We start from the raw sequence: 19,067 nt of genomic DNA, 5'->3' as shown, positions 1-19,067 counted from the left end.
TACCCCAATTTTTTCTAGTGTTTTGAGCATGAAGGGATGCTGTATTTTATCGAATGCTTTTTCTGCATCTATTGAAATAATCATGTGATTCTTAACTTTAAGTCTGTTGATATGGTGAATGACATTTATTGGTTTCCGAATGTTGAACCAACCTTGCATCCCTGGAATAAAACCCACTTGATCGTGGTGCACTATCTTTTTAATATATATTTGTATGCGATTTGCTAAAATTTTGTTGAGAATTTTTGTGTCAATGTTCATTAAGGATATTGGTCTGAAATTTTCTTTCCTCGATGTGTCTCTGTCTGGAGAATATCATGCTAAGTGAGATAAGCCAATCTCAAAAAACTAAAGGACGAATGATCTCGCTGATAAGCGGATGAGGACATATAATGGGGGGTGGGAGGGGTTAACATTAGGTTTAGGGTTAGGTTTAGGGTTAGGGATAAGGAGAGCGGTAAGAATAAAGGAAAGAAGGACTGTATAGAGGGAAAAGAGGGGTGGGAGGGGTGGGGGGGAAGGGAAAAAAAATAAACATCATTGCCCTATGTAAACGTATGATTACACAAATGGTATGCCTTGACTCTATGTACAAATAGAGAAACAACATGTATCCCATTTGTATACAATAAAAAAAAAAAAAAAAAGTGTCACAGAAAGTCCTGGAGACAGCACAGGATCAAGAGTACTCAAACCTGACTTAACTCTGGCTTCTTGTGAATCTTATGAGCTCTTCATTCTTTTGGTCTCTGGGAAAGCAGCAGGAGGTAGTGCCCCTCAAGATTCCTGAGAAAAGTACATCACAGGACAAGAACTGGCAGAGTAATAGCTTTGGTTATTATTTAGCTCCAACCCCAAATTCAAGCAAACTATAACCTCACTTGGACTCTCCATAGCTGAGCTGCATTGATTTCCCACCGTGGGGTTTTTTGGGCCAGGGTCCTTTCTTGCCCTGAATCAAACTTCTAGAGGAGGAAGGAGGGCATCTCAAAAGGAAGGCAAGTGGCCACAGCAGCTGGAGACAGCCAAGGACCTTTTTAACTCTAGTTGCTGCTAGGAAGTAAATGTGAGTGAAAATGAACATACCCTTGTTAAAGAGTTGACGTTTTAATTTCTCTGAACGCTTTGCCTCCTGGGAAACGTGGCCTAATTCCTGCCTTCAAGACAGAGCAAACCCTTCCTCCTTGAGGGATTTCTTGCCTTTGTGAATTTCTTGCCTTGAATGTGATTCATGCACCCAAGTTAGGGAGAGGTAATGGCTGGAAAAAGTGGTGGGGCCTTGAGCTCCCCCTAGCGGCTTTTCTGTTTGTTTTCTTAGTCTCTTGAGATTGTTCTCAGTCTTCTAAACCTCAATTTGGTAGTCCCCTTAGATTTGCTCATCATCTCCCTCTGAATAGCATCTTTCTTCTCTGGATACATCCCTCAGGGTCACTGTCTGTTCCTTATCCCTGCTTTGGAAAAAATTTTCCACTTGGGATTTTTTTTTTTTTTTTTTTTTTGGTCCTTTTTGTAATTTTGTCCCAAAGCCTAAAACTTTTTTTTTGCTTGTTTTTTTCCCCTATAAATTAGGGACTATAGTACCTATTTCACTGGCAGTTGGTTTTGAGCAATGGATATGCAGGACAAGTGGCTTTTGGGCTGGCAAATGTCTATCAACCAGTTCTTTGGGGATGGGGAGCTGATCTGTAGTATTTCCCAAATTCCAGAGTATAAATATTCCCACCACAGTCTATTTCAGCCTATCCAATTGACATCAACTACATCACAAAAATCCTGAAATTTTAATGTTTAGCTCGCATAGTGTGTCACAGTCAGCTCCAGCATACTACTGCAGCAAGCATCAAATAGGCCCTAGCACCATGTAGGCACTTACAAAATTTACTTCTTTCTCCTACTGGTCCTCTTTCCACACTGTCAGTTCTTTAGAAGTTCTGAGGACTGAATTTGAGCAAATTATATTCCATGCATTTATAAAGTGTCAAAATGAATCCTAATGTTATGTACAACCATTATGAACCAATTAATAAATAATGAAAAGAAAAAAAAAAAGAAGTTCCCATTCCCAAGACCAGGAACTTGAAGCATAACTTTTTGAAACACAAAATCCAGTTGCATTCCCATTATTCCCAGAACCAGTTACCCTATGTGTTCTCAAGCCACACAGCATTTGTGGGAGAGAGAGTTTGTGCTACAATTGTATGAGGCCCTGATGATCTAACCTTAGTCTGTAAATACAGTATTAAAAATTGTTAGTGGTCTGTCTGCCTACACTGTGACCTTGTCACTAGGTTGAATCCAATGTGATAGGCAAAGTAGAAACATTGAAAAGAGGGAACATCTCTGGGAATTTGGGGAAATGTTTTTGAGATCATATTCTGCCATTTGTATAAACAAGAAAAGATAGAATCAAACTCAATGGGAACCGGAAATAAAAAAACATTTAAAATGTATTTGTGCATGCACACACACACACACACACACACACACACACACACACCAGCAGAGTTCACCACTGAGTAGTACAGGGATTGGGGTCACTAATCTCCCCCTGCAGTCCAGCTTCCAGGTGTAACTTTTTTAGAAAAAGTATTTTTAGAAAAAGTATTTAAGATTCTTATTAACACAGCCCCTTTGGTTAATTTATAGACAAATTTCACTTTGTGCTAACTTTCTGATTTTTCCCTCCTTTCTGATTTTCCCCTCCACCTTATAAAAGTGGAAAGTGAGCTACATTACTAGAACATTACTATTCTACTGTTTAGACCAGAAATGAAGGAAATATCAAGCTAAAAAACAAAAAGAAAAATTCTTAACTAGATCTCATACGCATACTTATTTCTATTAAATTAGATAAATAATAAATATGAATATAGATTATTTTTACAAACAATGAATCTTAAGAAACTAGCATTGGGTTTATGTTAGCTGGAATTGAAGCTTATGGCTTGTTTGCAGCAGGAATTTGCCTGGTAGAGGGTATCTTTGCTTTTCTCTGAACCAAAAATGAGCCCCAAAGGGATTGAGTCAGTGTTCCTATGTGTTGGGCACAGCCTAAAACTGCAATTTTCTCTTATAGGCATTTTCAGCTTTCTACTTTGTGATGGACTTTTTTAACTTGACATCAGAAAAAGTCTCTCAGGAAGAGGCGATCAGGAGAATAGGAAACTTCTGCTCTCAGCCTTGGAAAGTGGTAAGTAACTAGAGACAGTAGCCATCATGGTTGCACTGTGCCCTCGGCAGCTTGGAGGATGTGAGTCTGCTCCTGGCCTTGTGCCGGCTTGACCAGGATCTGGAAAATGTGTCAGATAAGCCCAGATGGTAGGCTCATGAGTAAATTTGCCAACATTCCTTGATAACTTGATATACAACATCTTATGTCAGGTCTTATGTTTCTCACCTACTGTGAGATCTGGCAGCAAGTGGCTATGGGCATGGGGTTAGCAGTTCATCTATGTCTCAACCATTGCACCTGCAGTTCTGTTGACATGTCTATGTCCTCATGGACACAGGGTGGCTGCTATGGCATCTCTGTTCGAGCTCAGAAGAAGGTAGAACCAGATGCAGCTGTTCCTTTTCACAGTAAAGGAAAGGCCATTGCAGAAGGCCCTCAGCAGTCTTTCTCTTGTTTTATAAATTAAAAAAAAAATAACCCAAACAATAAATGGGCTAAGGAACTGAACAGGCACTTCACAGAAGAAGAAATATGGTCAACAGATATATGAAAAAATGTTCAACATCTCTAGCCATTAGAGGAATGAAAATTAAACATACATTGAGAATCCATCTCACTCCAGCCAGAATGACAATTTTCAAGACTATAAGTAACAATAAATGTTGGTGAGGATGTGGTGGGAAAGGTACAAATTGGTGCAACCACTTTGGAAAGTGTAGATTCCTTAGAAAACTTGGAATGAAACCACTTTTTGGCCCAGTTATCCCACTCCTTGACATATACCCAAAGGACTTAAAATCAGCATACTATAGTGATGCAGCCATATCAATGTTTATAGCAGCACAATTAACTATAGCTAAGCTATGGAACCAACCTAGGTACCCTTCAACATATGAATGGATAAAAAAATGTGGTATAATATACACAATGGAATATTATTCAGCAAAAAAGAAGAATGAAATTATGGTATTTGCCAGTAAATGGATGGAATTGGAGACTATCATGCTAAGTGAAATAAGCCAATCCCAAAACTCTTTGATATGCAGATGCTAACAGACAACAAGGAGAAAGGGGAAGAATAAAAGCTCAGTAGATTAGACAAAGGGAAGGGAGGGAGGATGAGAATAGGAAAGACAGTAGAATGAATTGCACATAGCTTTCCTAAGTTTATATATGAATACACCACCAGTGAAACTTCACATCATGTACAACTATAAGAATAGGATTCTAATTAGAATAAGTCACACTCCCTGTATATATAATATGTCAAAATACATTCCGCTGTCATGTATATCTAAAAATAACAGATTTTAAAAAGGGAAGAAAAAAAAAGAAAAGAGAAAATTCCAACTATAAAAAGAAATAGGAGTTGTAATGGTTAATTTGAATTGTCAACTTGATTGGGTTAAGAGATGCCAATGATTAAGAGACTTCTGGGTGTGTGAGGGTGTGTCTAGGAATGATTAGAATGAGGGATAGTGAACTAAAGTAGAGACCCTCCCTAAGTGTGGGCAGCACCTCCCAATAGGATGGAATAAGCTTCCTTGTTGGAAGAACAAGGAAGCAGATGCAGATGCAAGCTCAGCTCTTCTTGAACGGCTTCTTGATGGCTGCTTAGATTGTCTGAGGATATCAGACTATCGCTTCTTCACACTTCCAAAGTGGACTTTGTCAGTGATTCCCCAGGTAGTTTCCAGGTCTTGAACTAGGGTAGCACTGTTGATCTTTCTTGTTCTGGGGCTTCTGCGTCTTGGCCTGCACAGCTGCTGGTTTTTCTAACTCCCAAGCTGCAGACAGCCATTGTGGACTATCCAGCTCCTGATCATGTAAGCCAATCTAATAAATTCCCTTTTTATAATCATTCTTCCTGTTGATTCTGTTCCTCTAGAGAACGCTAATGTAGGAGTGGGATGAAAATATCCCTTTGACATACAAATTTCATTTTCTTTGGATATACACTTAGTAGTGGAATTGCTAGATCAGATAGTACTTACATTTTTTATTTCTTTTGAGTAATCTCTGTACTGCTTTTCAAAATTTCTGTGACAAATTTACATCTTCAATAGTGTGTAAGAGTTACTTTTCTCCATATCTTTGCAAACAGTTAACTTTTGTTCTTTCCTTCCTTCCTTCCTTCCTTCCTTCCTTCCTTCCTTCCTTCCTTCCTTCCTTCCTTCCTTCCTTCCTTCCTTCCTCCCTCTCTCCCTCTCTCTCTCTCTCTCTCTTTCTTTCTTTCTTTTTCTTTTTCAGTATTGGGGATTGAACTCTGGGGCACTTGACCACTGAGTCACTTTCCCAGTCCTATTTTTTGTATTTTATTTGGAGATAGGGTCTCACTGAGTTGCTTAGTGCCTCACTTTTGCTGAGGCTGGCTTCAAACTCCTGCCTCAGCCTCCAGAGCCACTGGATAGGCATGCACCACCATGCCTGGCTGTCTTTTTTTCTTTTTCTTTCTTTTTTTTTGGGGGGGAGGGGCCATACAGGGACTCACCCAGGGCTACATTCCATTTTTAATAATGGCCATTCCAAGAGGAGTGAGGTAGTATCTCACATTTTTGTTTTATTAACTGAAGCCAGGTTCCACTCACAGAGATTCCAATTTAACTCTTATAACACTACCTACCTAGGTATAAGGAGTTTTTTATTGACACGTAGTATTTGTGCATATTTACATGCTACAGTATGATAATATGATACATGTATACAATGTGTAATGATCAAATCAGGTAATCAGCATTTCCATTTCCTCAAATATTAATGATTTCTATGTGTTGGAAACCCTTATATTCTTTCTTTCTAGGTATTTTAAACTGTATCATACATTAATATAATTACTGTACTATGGAACACCAGAACTAATTGCTCCTATCTGTTTTGAAGCCCCTGATTTAAGCTCTCTCTGTCCATCCTACTCCTACTATTCCCATTCTCCAATGACCACTATTCTATTCTGTTGTTCTATGTGGATTTTTTTTTAATTTTAATTTCCACAATGAGTAAAAACACATGGTATTTGTTTTTCTTTGCCTGGTTTATTTAGCGTGACATAATGTCTTCAAGTTTCATCCATGTTGCTATAACAGGATTTTATTCATTTTGAGCTAATATTCCATTGTGTGTGTGTGTGTGTATATATACCACATACCACACACACACATACCACATTTTCTTCATCCATTCATTAGCTGATTCCATATCCTGGCTATCGTGAGTAGTCCTGCAAGAAATATGGGAGTTGTTTTAATCAGAAGTTTTGTGACTTGTGACCAGAAGACCTGACAAGAACAATGTAGAGGAAGAAAAGTTTATTTGGGGCTCACAGATTGAGAGGTCGAAGTCTAGAGACAGCCAGTTTCACTGCTCTGGGTCCAAGGCGAGACAGAACATCATGGCAGAAGACTGTGTTGGGGCAACTGAGGATGGGACCACTCGGAAGCAGAGAGAGCAAGTTCTGCTCATCAGGGACAAAATATATGCCCCAAGGGCACACCCCATTTGCCTAGAGTTAACACCTAGTTAGTCCATTCAAGTGGATTAAGACACTGATTAAGCTAAAGCTATCATAACCCAATCATTTTATCTTTAAGCTTTCTTGCACTGTCTTACATGAGTTTTGGGGGAACACCTCATATTTAAAGCATAAAAGGAGTACTACAAGTATCTCTTGGATGTAATAACTTCATTTCCTGTGGATATTTTCCCAGGTGTGATATTGCTGGATCATATAATAATTTGATTTTTAATTTTCTAAACACACTCCATACTTTTTTCTATAATGAGTGTACTAACTCACATTACCTCTAATAGTACAAAACAGTTCCCCTTTTTCTGAAAACTCACTAGTATTTATTTTTGACATATAACAGACATTAAAACTGGAGTGAAAAGATATCTCACTGTGGTTTTGGTTTGCATTTCCCTGATTAGAAAATTGAGCATTTTTTAATATACACATTGGCTATTTGTGTGTTTTCATTTAAGGATTCAGATCATTTGCCCACTTTTTAGTTTGATTATTTGGACTTTTTGCTGTTTTAGTTCCTTGTATATTCTGCATTTTAATCCCTTGTCAGATTAATAATTTATAAATAATTTATATCATTGTTTCCTTTTTAATGTTGGTGGCTTCCTCTGCTGTGCAGGTTCTTTGAAATAATCCTATTTGTCTACTTTTACTTTTGTAACCAAGTTTTTACAGTCTATAAACTGACTTCTTCCTTTACAATTTGGGTGCTCATTTTTTTAATCTTCCCTACTTGCTCTTGCTAAGTCTTCCAGTCCTACTTAGACTAATATTGGTAAAAGCGAACATCCCTGTCTTGCTCCAGATCACAGGAGGAAATGCTTTCAGTCCTTTCTGATTCAATATGATGTTGGCCATGAATTTGTCTTAAATAACATTTATTGTGTTGGGGTTTCTTCCATACCTAATTTCTTGAGGTTTTTATCATGAAGGGATAATGAATCTTATCGAATGCTCTTTCTGCATCTTTAGAGACTGCAGTCAGAGGATAGCGCTTACAGATATTATGTTTTTCAGGAAGGGCAAGAAATTTGGGGAAAGGCAGGTTTGGCATGGGTCTGAGCATATGATATATGTTTAAAATGTTCATTCTTTCTCTGCCCACAGTGTCCACAAGGGAATACTCATCATAAGGGTAAAGAAATAGGGGTACAAACATAATTCTGTACTGGCCAAGAGATGCCCTAGCCTGTTGTCTCTAATTAAGGCAGGAAGGAGCACAGCAGACTGTGGGTATCTGGCTATACAGTCACAACAGCTAGATGGATAAGGGCAAGGAGTGGCAGGAAACTCTAATATCTTCATAGAGAGTGGGATGAAAAAGCAAGGACTCAACAAGATGAGAACTTTATGTGAATCGGATATGTTTAAAAAGGTTAAGAACAGAATATGGAAGGTAAGATGCTGCCACTTTCAGTAATCCTTAGCAGAATGCTTCTTCAGGTGTGTTCCAGAGCTCTATTTGTCAAACATTACTGTGCACACGAATGACCAGAGAAGTGTATTAAAATGCAGATTCTGAGATGGTAGTTCTGAGGTGAGGAAAAACAAGCTCTCAGAGGAGGCTAATAATGTCAGATCAGGGTCTAAGCTGAGTGGCGAGCGTTTTGGGACCTTATTTCCTTTAAATGCTTACAAAGGTTATGAGCCCAAGCCTCTGGAGCATATGACACTCCAATTAAACAAAGGTTAATGGATTTTTTTACATGCAACATTTTGTACAGATATTAATATGCTATCATGACTGCAAAACTCAAGTTTAGGGGACAGAATGATAAATTAACTCTTTCTGAATTACCTAGATCACAGGAACTACTTTTTTTCTATTAATATTGAACAGAAGCCTATGGAGGAATAGGAAGCCTACTTAGAAGACGCTAAACTAAACATTCTTGCACCCAATGAAGGAGAACAGCCCCAATTTCAAAGTCACTGAAAGATCCTGGCCTCAGGCTCACATGGGTTGGGCCTTTCTCCTTGCTTCATCAGGTCTAGTAATAAGGAAGAGAAACATGGATAGGTGACATTGTATAGTATATCTACTTTGCTTCATTTCTAGGTAGAGACATCCTTTCCTGAAGTAGACAAGAAACAACTGAGTGAATACTGCTTTTCCAGTACCTACATCTTCTCCCTCCTTCTGCATGGTTATCATTTCACGAGCAATTCCTGGGAAAACATTTATTTCATGGGCAAGGTAATTTGGCTATGTGTTGGTTATGGCTATGTGTTAGATCCAGGGGAAGTTGGGTGTTAGCTACTAAAGAAGCTTTGGCCTTGAAAATGGAGGGAGTCAACCTGATTTGTTTTGACCTGATGTTCTGTTCTGCCATTTCACCTCTAACTCAAGCTGCCATACTGGGTCAAGTCCTGCTGGGAATATCAACCAACTATAGGCATCTCCCTAATGAACTCCACCTCAACTTCTCAGTTGTACCTGTCTGCCCACAGAACAGTGACTAATTCACATAAAACAAAAAATGAGAGGATAATGTGACAGCATTTCAGGAGTCACAGTGATTGTGTGTGCTAACTTCAAAATTCCTCCCTTTCCACAAACCTGGAAAGGATGATCATGGTTTCTTGTAGGAACGGAGGCCTTGTTGGTTGGTGCTTCAGTGCTGACCATTCTGAAAGCTCTGTGTGAGGAAGGGGACTGAGAGGCTGGGAATGGGGCTGTTGCTTAGAAGCCAGGCTTAGCCTGAGCCTTAAGGCAACCTCACTGCTGTGCTTTGCCATAGCGCCACCTGCAGGTAATCAGGAGTAGAGAAACACTGACCTCAGCTGTGTGTAGTGCTTGATGAAAAATACCAAGAGCAGTGTTGCTGGAGGTTTTAAACACCTGTCCACTAAGGGAAAACGCATTTCACCCCACTTTAAAATACAGTGATTTCACGCAAACCAAAGCATCAAAGCAGAGGCTGTAGCAGCTCCAAAGACGCTAGTATGAGTATACTCTTTTCAGTATGAACCTTGCTAATTCAAACTCAGAACTTTTCCTTAATTTAATATCCCAGACTTCCTTCCATCCCATCACAGTCTATTTGGTTTGTCTGGAAACTAGTTAACATTTTTGAGTGACACACAGGACAGCCCTGATTTATATTCCTAGAACTCCACTGCATGATCTGGTGTTTCTAAAGCCTGGGTGATAACTCCTCTAACTCTAGAGCCTTCCTTGACACATGCAGTCAGATGAGGTTTCCATTCCCCACAGGGAAGTGGATGTTTTACAAATTATTAATTCCCAATATTAGTAAGGGTTTGGGGGAGAATATGTGCTAAGAGCCTTAAAAATGGGCACATCATGGAGTCCAACTACTCCATTTTTAGGATTTAGAAATGATTGGGTAAGGTGAGTAAGACTGTAAGGCAGTTTGTGCTAGGGACGATGATGTGGAAACAATTCTCAAGGTATCTTAAATGAATTATTCTACATAAAATTTAACTCCCCTTCTTTGTAATTAAAAAATTCTCAGAGAGAACTGGAATGCTATGCCACAAAATGTGTAGCAATTTCTGAGTGGTGAAGTGTGGGTGGTTTAATTTTCTTCTTTTCTTCTACCTGTATCTCCTGCACTTGTACTGTGGCCATGCACAACTGATGTAATAAAAACATTTCCACAATTAATATTCAAAGATTCCCTATATTCCAATAAGTTCTGAGGTGACTGGATATTATTCCTAGGCATACAAGAGGATCAGAACATGTTTTATCATTGAATCCTTTCTCATGCTTGGTGAGGTTGATTTACTGGGATTAGTCCAGTTTTTCCCTAAGTGAATCATGTACAAGGTCTGGTTATTAGCAGATGCTTCCTGGCTTGACAAAGGTTGTAAAAGGCCAGAGACATTCATTATTTCCCCACTCTTTTGCCTGCTTCCTCTCATCTCCCCTTGTCCCTCTTCTCCAGCCCATACATTCATATAAGCTGGAGAATAAGAATGCCAAGTTCCAAAAGTCTGTTGGAATTAAGTTCTTCCAGTCAGGAGAATTGGTCAGTCATGTATCAACGTCCTTTCTGAACTATGGGGCTACAGTAGTGAGGCTCCAAATCCTTTACTTCTACTTTCCCCACAACCATATTCCCAATAGAATATAAAATCAATGCATTTAGAAAATTACATGGGGTGCTGTCAATCTGTTGCTGCAGTGTCCTGGATGGGGTTGGAAGAAACTTATAAAGTATCTCCTTGGACAATAAACAACATATTTTTCCCACTGTTGCAGATCCGGGGCGCCAACACCGGGTGGCCATTGGGCTACATGCTGAACCTGACCAACATGATCCCAGCTGAGCAGCCATTCTCTGCACCTCTCTCCCACTCCACATATATGTTCCTTATGTTCTTCTTCTCCTTGATGTTGGCCATAGCAATCATCACAGCCTTTTATATCCTTAACCATCCTTCATATGTCTGGGAAGAAATGATACAGCAATAGCACCTGAAATCTGCTTGGTGGACTCAGAAAAAAACTTCCCCTAGGAGAACTTTCCTCCATGCAGCCGTGTACGATGTACAACATCCTCCTTCAGTGCTTGCCAGGGTGAGTCTTGACCAGCATGATGCTTCCTTGGCTTTTGCTGAGGCATTTCCTTGGGAGCTATTCACCACCCTCTGCCTCGAGAACTTCCCGACAGATGCCATCTTTTGTGAGTCTTTCCCACCTACCCCATTCCTCCTTTGTACTGTGTGCTTGTGCAGGTCTTTAAGACCTGCCACCTTTCGTGATTTGTGCTTTATAAAAGAACAATATTGACTCTGTCTGGGAGAACTGAGAGTCCTGAGTCCTGTGCTGGGCAGTGGAGTGGCTAAAAGAAGACTCTCAGGAACTGGTTCAGTCATATTCTTTAAGGATCCCTCTCTCCCCACTGCTTCCCAATCATTAGGAAAGCCATATGGTGCCTTTGGGGAGAGCAGACATTTATCCCATTCTCAGTCTGCCCCTTGGACCAGGTGAATTTTCTAAAGTAGGCAAATATGTGCTAAGACCAAAGAGTTTTTCAAGGGAATCTGTGTGCCCATGCAGTTAATAAAATTCTCAATCCCCAATCCACTTGACATAGGGATGTGAATTTGTCACATATTCCTGGATGATATCAAATGTTACCAACTGGAGTGCTCACATGAGAGATTTTTAAAAAGCAGATGCACATATAGGCATTCATGTATCAAGGCAAACTATGAGGTAGTGTACACATGCTAGGAAGAAAAATGCAGTTACAACTCAGGGTACAATGCATCTTTGGAGTTTTGTGATCACTATGTTAAAATACATATAGCGTAAAGTTCACTATCTTAACACTCAGTTCAGCGCAGTTCAGTGGCATTCAGAACATTTACAATGTTGTGCAATTACCACCACTATTAGTTAAATAACATTTCATCACCAAGAAGTTGCAGAGACAAGACCATCCCTGGGTAGACTCAAACCACACACCCCTCAGCCAGCAGCTCAATGTGTTAACCAACTGCACCACAAAGAGGACTGGTGGAACATTAAAGGTGGGCCAATTGTTATTGTCTAGAGGTCTCATTTTGAGATAGGGTGGTATCAGAATGGAGTGGCATGCTTTTGCCCTGTCAAAGTATTTACATATCAAAATGTACCAGGAACCCCGCAGAAAGTGTTGTTACCACCTGTCTCCCAAATTTGGGCTTCATGTACTTATTCCACGGAATATTTTGTGAAAGAAGTAGCTATGGGCCTTATCATGGAGACATGAAGAGACCCCGTGCCTCTTTCCTTTAAGGATTGTTGAGTGGGACTGAGTGGTGATGTCTTATTCTCACCTATTACCAAACTAACTGCCCATCTCTGGATCTGGGGACTGACTGTTGAGCTGATGCAGGAAGAAAGGCTCTCCCAGAAACAAGAAGCAAACTGTCCCTAAATCTTTTGAATTAATCATTGGGACATTTTTATAACAAGCAAATATAAATTTAATAAAACTGTGGACAGGAAACTTTCTTTTCTGTCACTCACAATTAAAGTTACTGAACCTTGATTAGGAATCAGGGACCCAACTGGAACAAGTTCAAACTCTTTCCAGTGGCAGTTGCCTCTATCATCATGGCTGCTATTGACTGAATTTCTGGTGTACTGTGTTCTGTGCCCAAAGGCATTATCTTCATTTTCTCATTTCATTCTCACAGCAACCCAAGGAAGGTAGGTATTGCCTCTCCTAATGCCCACGGTGGCGCTTAAGCTCAAACTCACATCCACTGCCCAGGTCTATTGCTTTTTCTTCTCTAAATACTTACCCTCAGCGAGTTAGAATTAGAATTTACAAGTTTCCTTCAGACAACACAAATCTTATTCCGTTTCTGTTTTGTTGCCAAAAACGAAACAAAACACCTCTTAGGTCTTTAGTAGCCAAATTCCACTTGTATAAGTAAAATTATGGAGACAACCTGACAATTAGCAGGTACAATCTAATCTTAATTCTATTCAAGGAAAGGTTTGTTTATTTTGTTGTGGTTGTTGTTGTTTTTGAGGTAGATCCAAGATTTGCTGTGGGCCATTCTGGGTGGATCTGACCAAATAAATGGATCCCTTTCAACTAATTTTAATATTGGATTGGCCACTGGTTATAATTGATTACAATTTTTCTCTGGACTTTCACCTGGGACTCAAAACTTGGTTCTATGAAACCTGCTGCTTTATAATGTGAGAATTTTTTTCTATGAACCCACAGTGGAATGAAATAAGCATAAGTGGTTTCCTATGCAGAGAAAACAATGAAGCTACTTAATTAGGCTGTGTGTGTGTATTTCAGAGGAGTCGGGGGGAGGGGGCCAGGCGAAATGTTCCAACTATTATAATTCTTAAATTGGTAATAAATATGCTCAGTATATACATAACCAGTGGTTACCAAGTTGGTCAGTGTATGACTAACAACACACTTAGAGATAAAAAGACAGTTAATGCCAGGCCTCATATTGCATGCCTCTCATCTGTGTGGCTCAGGAGGCTGAGGCAGGAGGATTTTGAGTCCAAGGCCAGCCTTAGCAACTTAGCGAGGCCCTAAGCAACTTAGCAAGACCCTGACTCTAAATAAAATATGAAAAAAGGGCTGGGGAGGTTTCTCAGTGGTTAAGCACCCCTGGATTCAATCCTTGGCACCAAATTAATTAATTAATTAAAAGTCGGGTAATAAATCCTCATCTTTCTGTACCGTGGTTACACAGGTATAGGTGCTATACCGTTCTTACTGTTATATTTATTATACGCAAAGGTTTTATTATTATTAAATGAGCTTTTCAGATCTTAGCTGAGAATTTTACTTTACTCCTAATGTTTCTCTGCTATCCTATGAACACAGAGATGCATGTTATTTGATCTACCATGCCTGATGAGTAATCTTGGGAAAATTTCATCTGGATTTAAAGATAACATGAGATAATTCACAATGCTTGCATTTCTCAAAATGCAATATGAATGTCAAAATAAACATCAATTTTTTAATAGCCCTCAGAACAGCTTTCACATTATAGGCAAATTACTATTAAAATTTATTCCCATTTGTTCTCAATAAGCTGAATTTCACCCAAATTGGTCTGGCCCCTCTGATTCAAATTTTGGTATATTTTATCTTGTTAGAGCATGCTAGTTGCTCATAATTAGCTAAACTCACTAACCATATGATTCTTTCAGTTGGCATTAGGTTTGATTTTTCATCACAAGCTCACAGTTTTCATGTTTAGGGGTCTGCAAGTCAGCTGAGAAGCTCTACTCCCGTTGGTGAGTCTGGATCAGGCCCATCACGTGTATCTCTTATTTTCCTTGCCCAGTGGCTTCTTGGGACACATTCCCATGATGAATGGAGAGGCTCATGAGAGTGAAAGAGTGAAACTAGGATGTCTCTTAAGGCCTCAGCCAGGACAGACCCCTTGTCACTTCCTCTACATCCCATTGACAAAATCAAGCCATTTGACCAAGCTCATTGTCAGCAGTCAGAGAAATGCTTGGAGGAATGGCAAAGTCGTGCAGCAAAGGACTGGACGATTAATTCTACACAGGAAAGGAGTGACGCATTGGGTACGATGATTCAATATGCCAGTGTCTCCTTTACTGAAATGTAGAGGTGGTTTCCTGTAATTTAGAAACCACTGAACTTGTGTAGGAATAGGCTCCTGCAAAGACCACTACTTCCCAGTCCGCTTCAGTCTGCAGCTTCTTTCTGCGGCCTTCCTCAGGATGCTCTCACAACTTTGGAGTTTTGGAATTAGACTTATCTTCTCAGCTGGTAGATTGCCTAAGAGACCACGTGTCTATTGATTTTTCTTACTTCACATGACAATATATGGCTAATTATCCAACTTTTATTTGCACTCGAGACTAACATAACTGAACACAGGGTTTGTTCACAGGCATAACTGGTAAGAGTCATTCCAGATTGTTTGTGGGATGAAGGCATTGCCATAGCTTTTGCATTTCTCTAAGTAGAGAAATTAATTTTCAAATTTAAATTGACACGATAATGGCATCACCCTCATCAGCACCGGAGTTGACTTTTGGTTTGTATATCCCTTTTGTATGTATGTTGAATAGCACGCATAGCACCAGAGACCATGGATGTGGCAATGGCAAGTGAGATATATTCATCTAATAAACCTCACCCTTATAGTGAAGTTCTATGAAGGGAGGGGAGGGGAGTCTTGGGAGCTAGGCAGGGGAGCGGGTGTATTTGGGATGTCTTAAACTGAACTCTACCTTTACCCCCAACCCTGATCCTCCCCCTATATTTTATCACGATTAATGCCATCACTGCCTCATCTCACCAAGATCAGAATCAACTTCATCAATGGGAGGTGCCCATTCTGCCTTTGTAACATTTTCTATTTTGATCCCCGCTTCCAAACTCACTGTGCTGTCCTAGCAAAGATCTGTACTACGTTTCACCTGCACTCCTACCTCTTGCCTCCCATCTATTGTGGCTGAGTTAATCTCTGTAAAGAGGAGGTTGAATCCCATTGTTCCCCAACTGCAATCATTCCTGGCTTTCTAAGACCTGCAAAATATAGCCAAACTCACCAGCTTATGTTCCAGGTTTTCAACAATCCTGGCTGTCAGCTCTCTCAAGCTCACATCCATTTCACTCTTCTGATTTCCCTTATGTTCCAGCAAGCTGCACTGATTCTTCCCCAATGCTATTCGAGTTGTCATCTCAACTTGGAATACCCTTGTCCCACTATACCTTCAAAGCTCAGCTCTAATTCCACTCCTTTCACAAAGCCTTCTCCTAACCTCCAAGTCAGAATGCTTCTTGTGCTACCACAACACTGCCCTTGAGCCTCTGTTACAGAACTCGGACCATTCTGTCCAGCGTCTGGATTATGTTCCTTGGAGCAACATGTGTCACCTATTTCTTTCGGAAAAGTAAGAGTCAGGACTTATGATAATAGCCCTAGCAAACCTCCCTACCCACTACCAGGCCAACTCCAAACCATCTGTTCCCGATAGGCTGCTCAGTATCACTGTGTCTGCCTCACTGCCTTCATTTATGTTATCTCTTGACATGACCATCTCTCCCCTCCAGTCCTTAAGGACCGACTCAACTTTGGATTCCTCAATGAAGTTTTCTTTGATTATTCTAGCAACATGGAGATTCTCCTGCTTGGAATGTGCAGCACTTTGATTGTACATATTCTTAAGGTAGAATTTTAAGAATAAGAATGGACCTTAAAAGACCACGCTAACCAATGTTTAATGTGTATGCAAATCACTCAGGGGTCTTGTTAAAATAAAAACTGATTTCATTAATTAATTTCAATTGCTTAAAAATGATTGGGGCCGAGGGTGAGAGCCAAGGCCCACATTTCAAACAATGCTCATACTGTTGTCTGTGGACCAGACTTTGGGTATCAAAGACACAGACCACTTTACCATTCCAGGGAGTTTCTTTCACTGCCTCTCATCTGTACCTCACTACTGTCCTTCATAAGCAGCTTTCCCACAATGGGCCAGCTCAAGGACTCCTTGTAAAGCTCACCTCTCTTTCCCAACAGTCCAAGTGTTTCAGGTTTTCTGTGCCCCAGGAGATTCTTCCCTGCTTTGTCCGGGTCCTGGGGAACCCACTGCCTTAGGCTCAGTGATGACCTGGTGTCCCTCAAGGTATTACTCCCAGCTCTCTTTGGCTGATCCCTTTGGCGTCCTACACCCTGCTCCCTGCCTCTCATCCTTGGAGGCTGGTGACAAAGAGTTGGCAGGAATACATTATACCAGTCCACATGCAATCTTTAAACATTTTTTAAAAGCCTAGCTGGTTTCTTCTTCTTCCTGTCTGTCTGTGGTAGATTTTTCCTTCTCAGGTCACTGTACTAGAGATGAAAGAGCTAGTCACTCTCAGAAATTTAGTTCTGCTCAGTCTTAACAAACTATGATTTTGTTCCTTAATCAGCTGATTAGAAGCTATATATACATGATAATTATTTGTAAAACGAGTAAAAAAATCATAAGGAAATTATTTTTTAATTTTATGGAATATTTTATTTTTAAATTTTAATGGACAAATATTATATATACTTATGGGATACAATGTGATGTTCTGATCTGCTTCTACACTGAAGAAAAATTCCATCAAATTAATTCATATAGTACCTCACCAACCATCAATTTTCTTTTGTGATGAGGACAAAAAATCTATTGCCTTATCAGCAAATTGATATTTACAGTTTGCAAGGAGAAATGCAATTCATGGTGCTGGGGATATAGCTCAGTGGGTAGAGTGCTTGCCTTGCAAGCCCAAGGCCTTGGGTTCAATCCCCAGCACCACAAAAAAAAAAAGAAATGCAATTCATGATGTAATTAAGGATAGAGTCTCACCAAATCATATAGATTTCCAGTTTTGGAAAGGCAACAACTTTTTGTATTTCACCTTGTCAAATTCGTTAGGTATACTACACTCTATAGTTTCGAAGGAAAGACAACATGGATCACTACTTTTATAATATTACAAGCTGTGTTTAAAAATTATCTACTCAATGCTAATTCTGTCTTTGTTTTGGTAGTAAAACTATAATGCTCTTTCCTTCAGCCCTGCAATATACAAACATACCATAATTTTAATAAAAAGCTTAAAAATCAGACCTTTTGTGCTGTTCCATATCCATTGAATTTTTAGCTCTATATGAGTCAACTGAAACATCTTGGGATACAATGAAGATGGGACTTCAGGTGAAGAATATGGCATCAATCTGCTCTGTGCCCTGCAGCTAAATCCGTTTGAAGACTGTGTTCACTAACTTTCTTCTGGAAAAGCCACTCTATTGATAAAATGAAAACAAGTTACTTTTTAAGTTTTTTTGACAGAACTTTCAAATATTAAACAAAGGAGAATATTGTCCGTATCCATGTCCCTATTGTGGAGCTTCATGAATTATCCTCATCTTGCCAGTCCTGTAAAAATCAGTGCTATGCATCATCTCAAATGGAACAAGATTAAAATTTCATGAAGATCACTGTTCTAAATGAAGAAATGAGCACCTATATTCTTTTACTGACAGTCGAATGGGGAAGGTGGGCAGACTCATTCCATGCTGCACCATGGTGAACTAGACAGGGAGTACAGGAATCTAGTCCAGTGGATGCACTTTACTGAGAAGAGAATGGAAGTAGGAGATATTTTGTAGGTCCCTCTTCATCTTGCAGGGAGAACCAGGACCATGGCAGGTCTGTTTGCCTCCTTAAAAGATGAAGTTAGAGAGAGTAACAGAATCATTCTGATGTAACAACAAACCAATGGGTCATATTATATAAAGACAAAGAACATTTCTTTGATATTGAAGATGGACAAGGCTAATGAATTGCCTACATAAAATTACAACTTTTGCTACACCCATGAGTTCTCTTAATAAACTTCTACTAAAATATACACTTACCAGATGATTGTAGGTTATAAATGTTAATGTTTCATAGTTTATATAAAACTCTATATTGCCCAGTGATATTCCCCAACCCAAATTTCTAATATGCAATGTTACATAACCCTATTTATGCCTTTTCCTAGTGGGAAGAGGGCTGGAGGAATCCTGACTTGGATCTCAGCTGCCTCCATTTTCCTTGAAACATGGTATTTTGGTTTTGGTCTTTTTTTTTTCTGTGGCATATTTTAAGTTTTATTTTAGGTCTATCCACTTGATTAGAATACTTTTGAGTAATTTTAATCCTGTTTGTAATAGCTGAAAAAGTCACTGAAGTTTTTAAAACGTAGGAAATTTACCACAAAAAGTTAAAATTGATTTTTATAAAATTGTTAATTCTATATGAAATTAAACTTGGTTATAAGTTTAAACAGAAATCTGCACTCTTTCATATAGTATGGTTGTGACCTGACCCCACATTTGGTACTGAGTGAAAGGAGGGGC

General features: G+C 39.5%; 1 protein-coding gene across 1 annotated transcript in view; it reads left to right on the top strand.

Moving 5' to 3' along the window:
- LOC124985782 (ectonucleoside triphosphate diphosphohydrolase 1-like) overlaps window positions 1–17,945 on the top strand; it is a 39,927-nt gene extending 21,982 nt beyond the window's left edge. The window contains 4 exon segments of the mRNA XM_047554392.1: window positions 3,077–3,194; window positions 8,759–8,892; window positions 17,836–17,857; window positions 17,860–17,945. Of these exon segments, the coding sequence (XP_047410348.1) occupies window positions 3,077–3,194; window positions 8,759–8,892; window positions 17,836–17,857; window positions 17,860–17,945 (360 nt within the window).
- Window positions 17,946–19,067: the final 1,122 nt, after the last annotated feature.

Source organism: Sciurus carolinensis, chromosome 5, assembly GCF_902686445.1.
Source record: "Sciurus carolinensis chromosome 5, mSciCar1.2, whole genome shotgun sequence".
In the NCBI taxonomy this organism is placed as follows: domain Eukaryota; kingdom Metazoa; phylum Chordata; class Mammalia; order Rodentia; family Sciuridae; genus Sciurus; species Sciurus carolinensis.
Note: the sequence above shows the minus strand (reverse complement) of the source record. Positions and strands in the feature narration are given on the sequence as shown.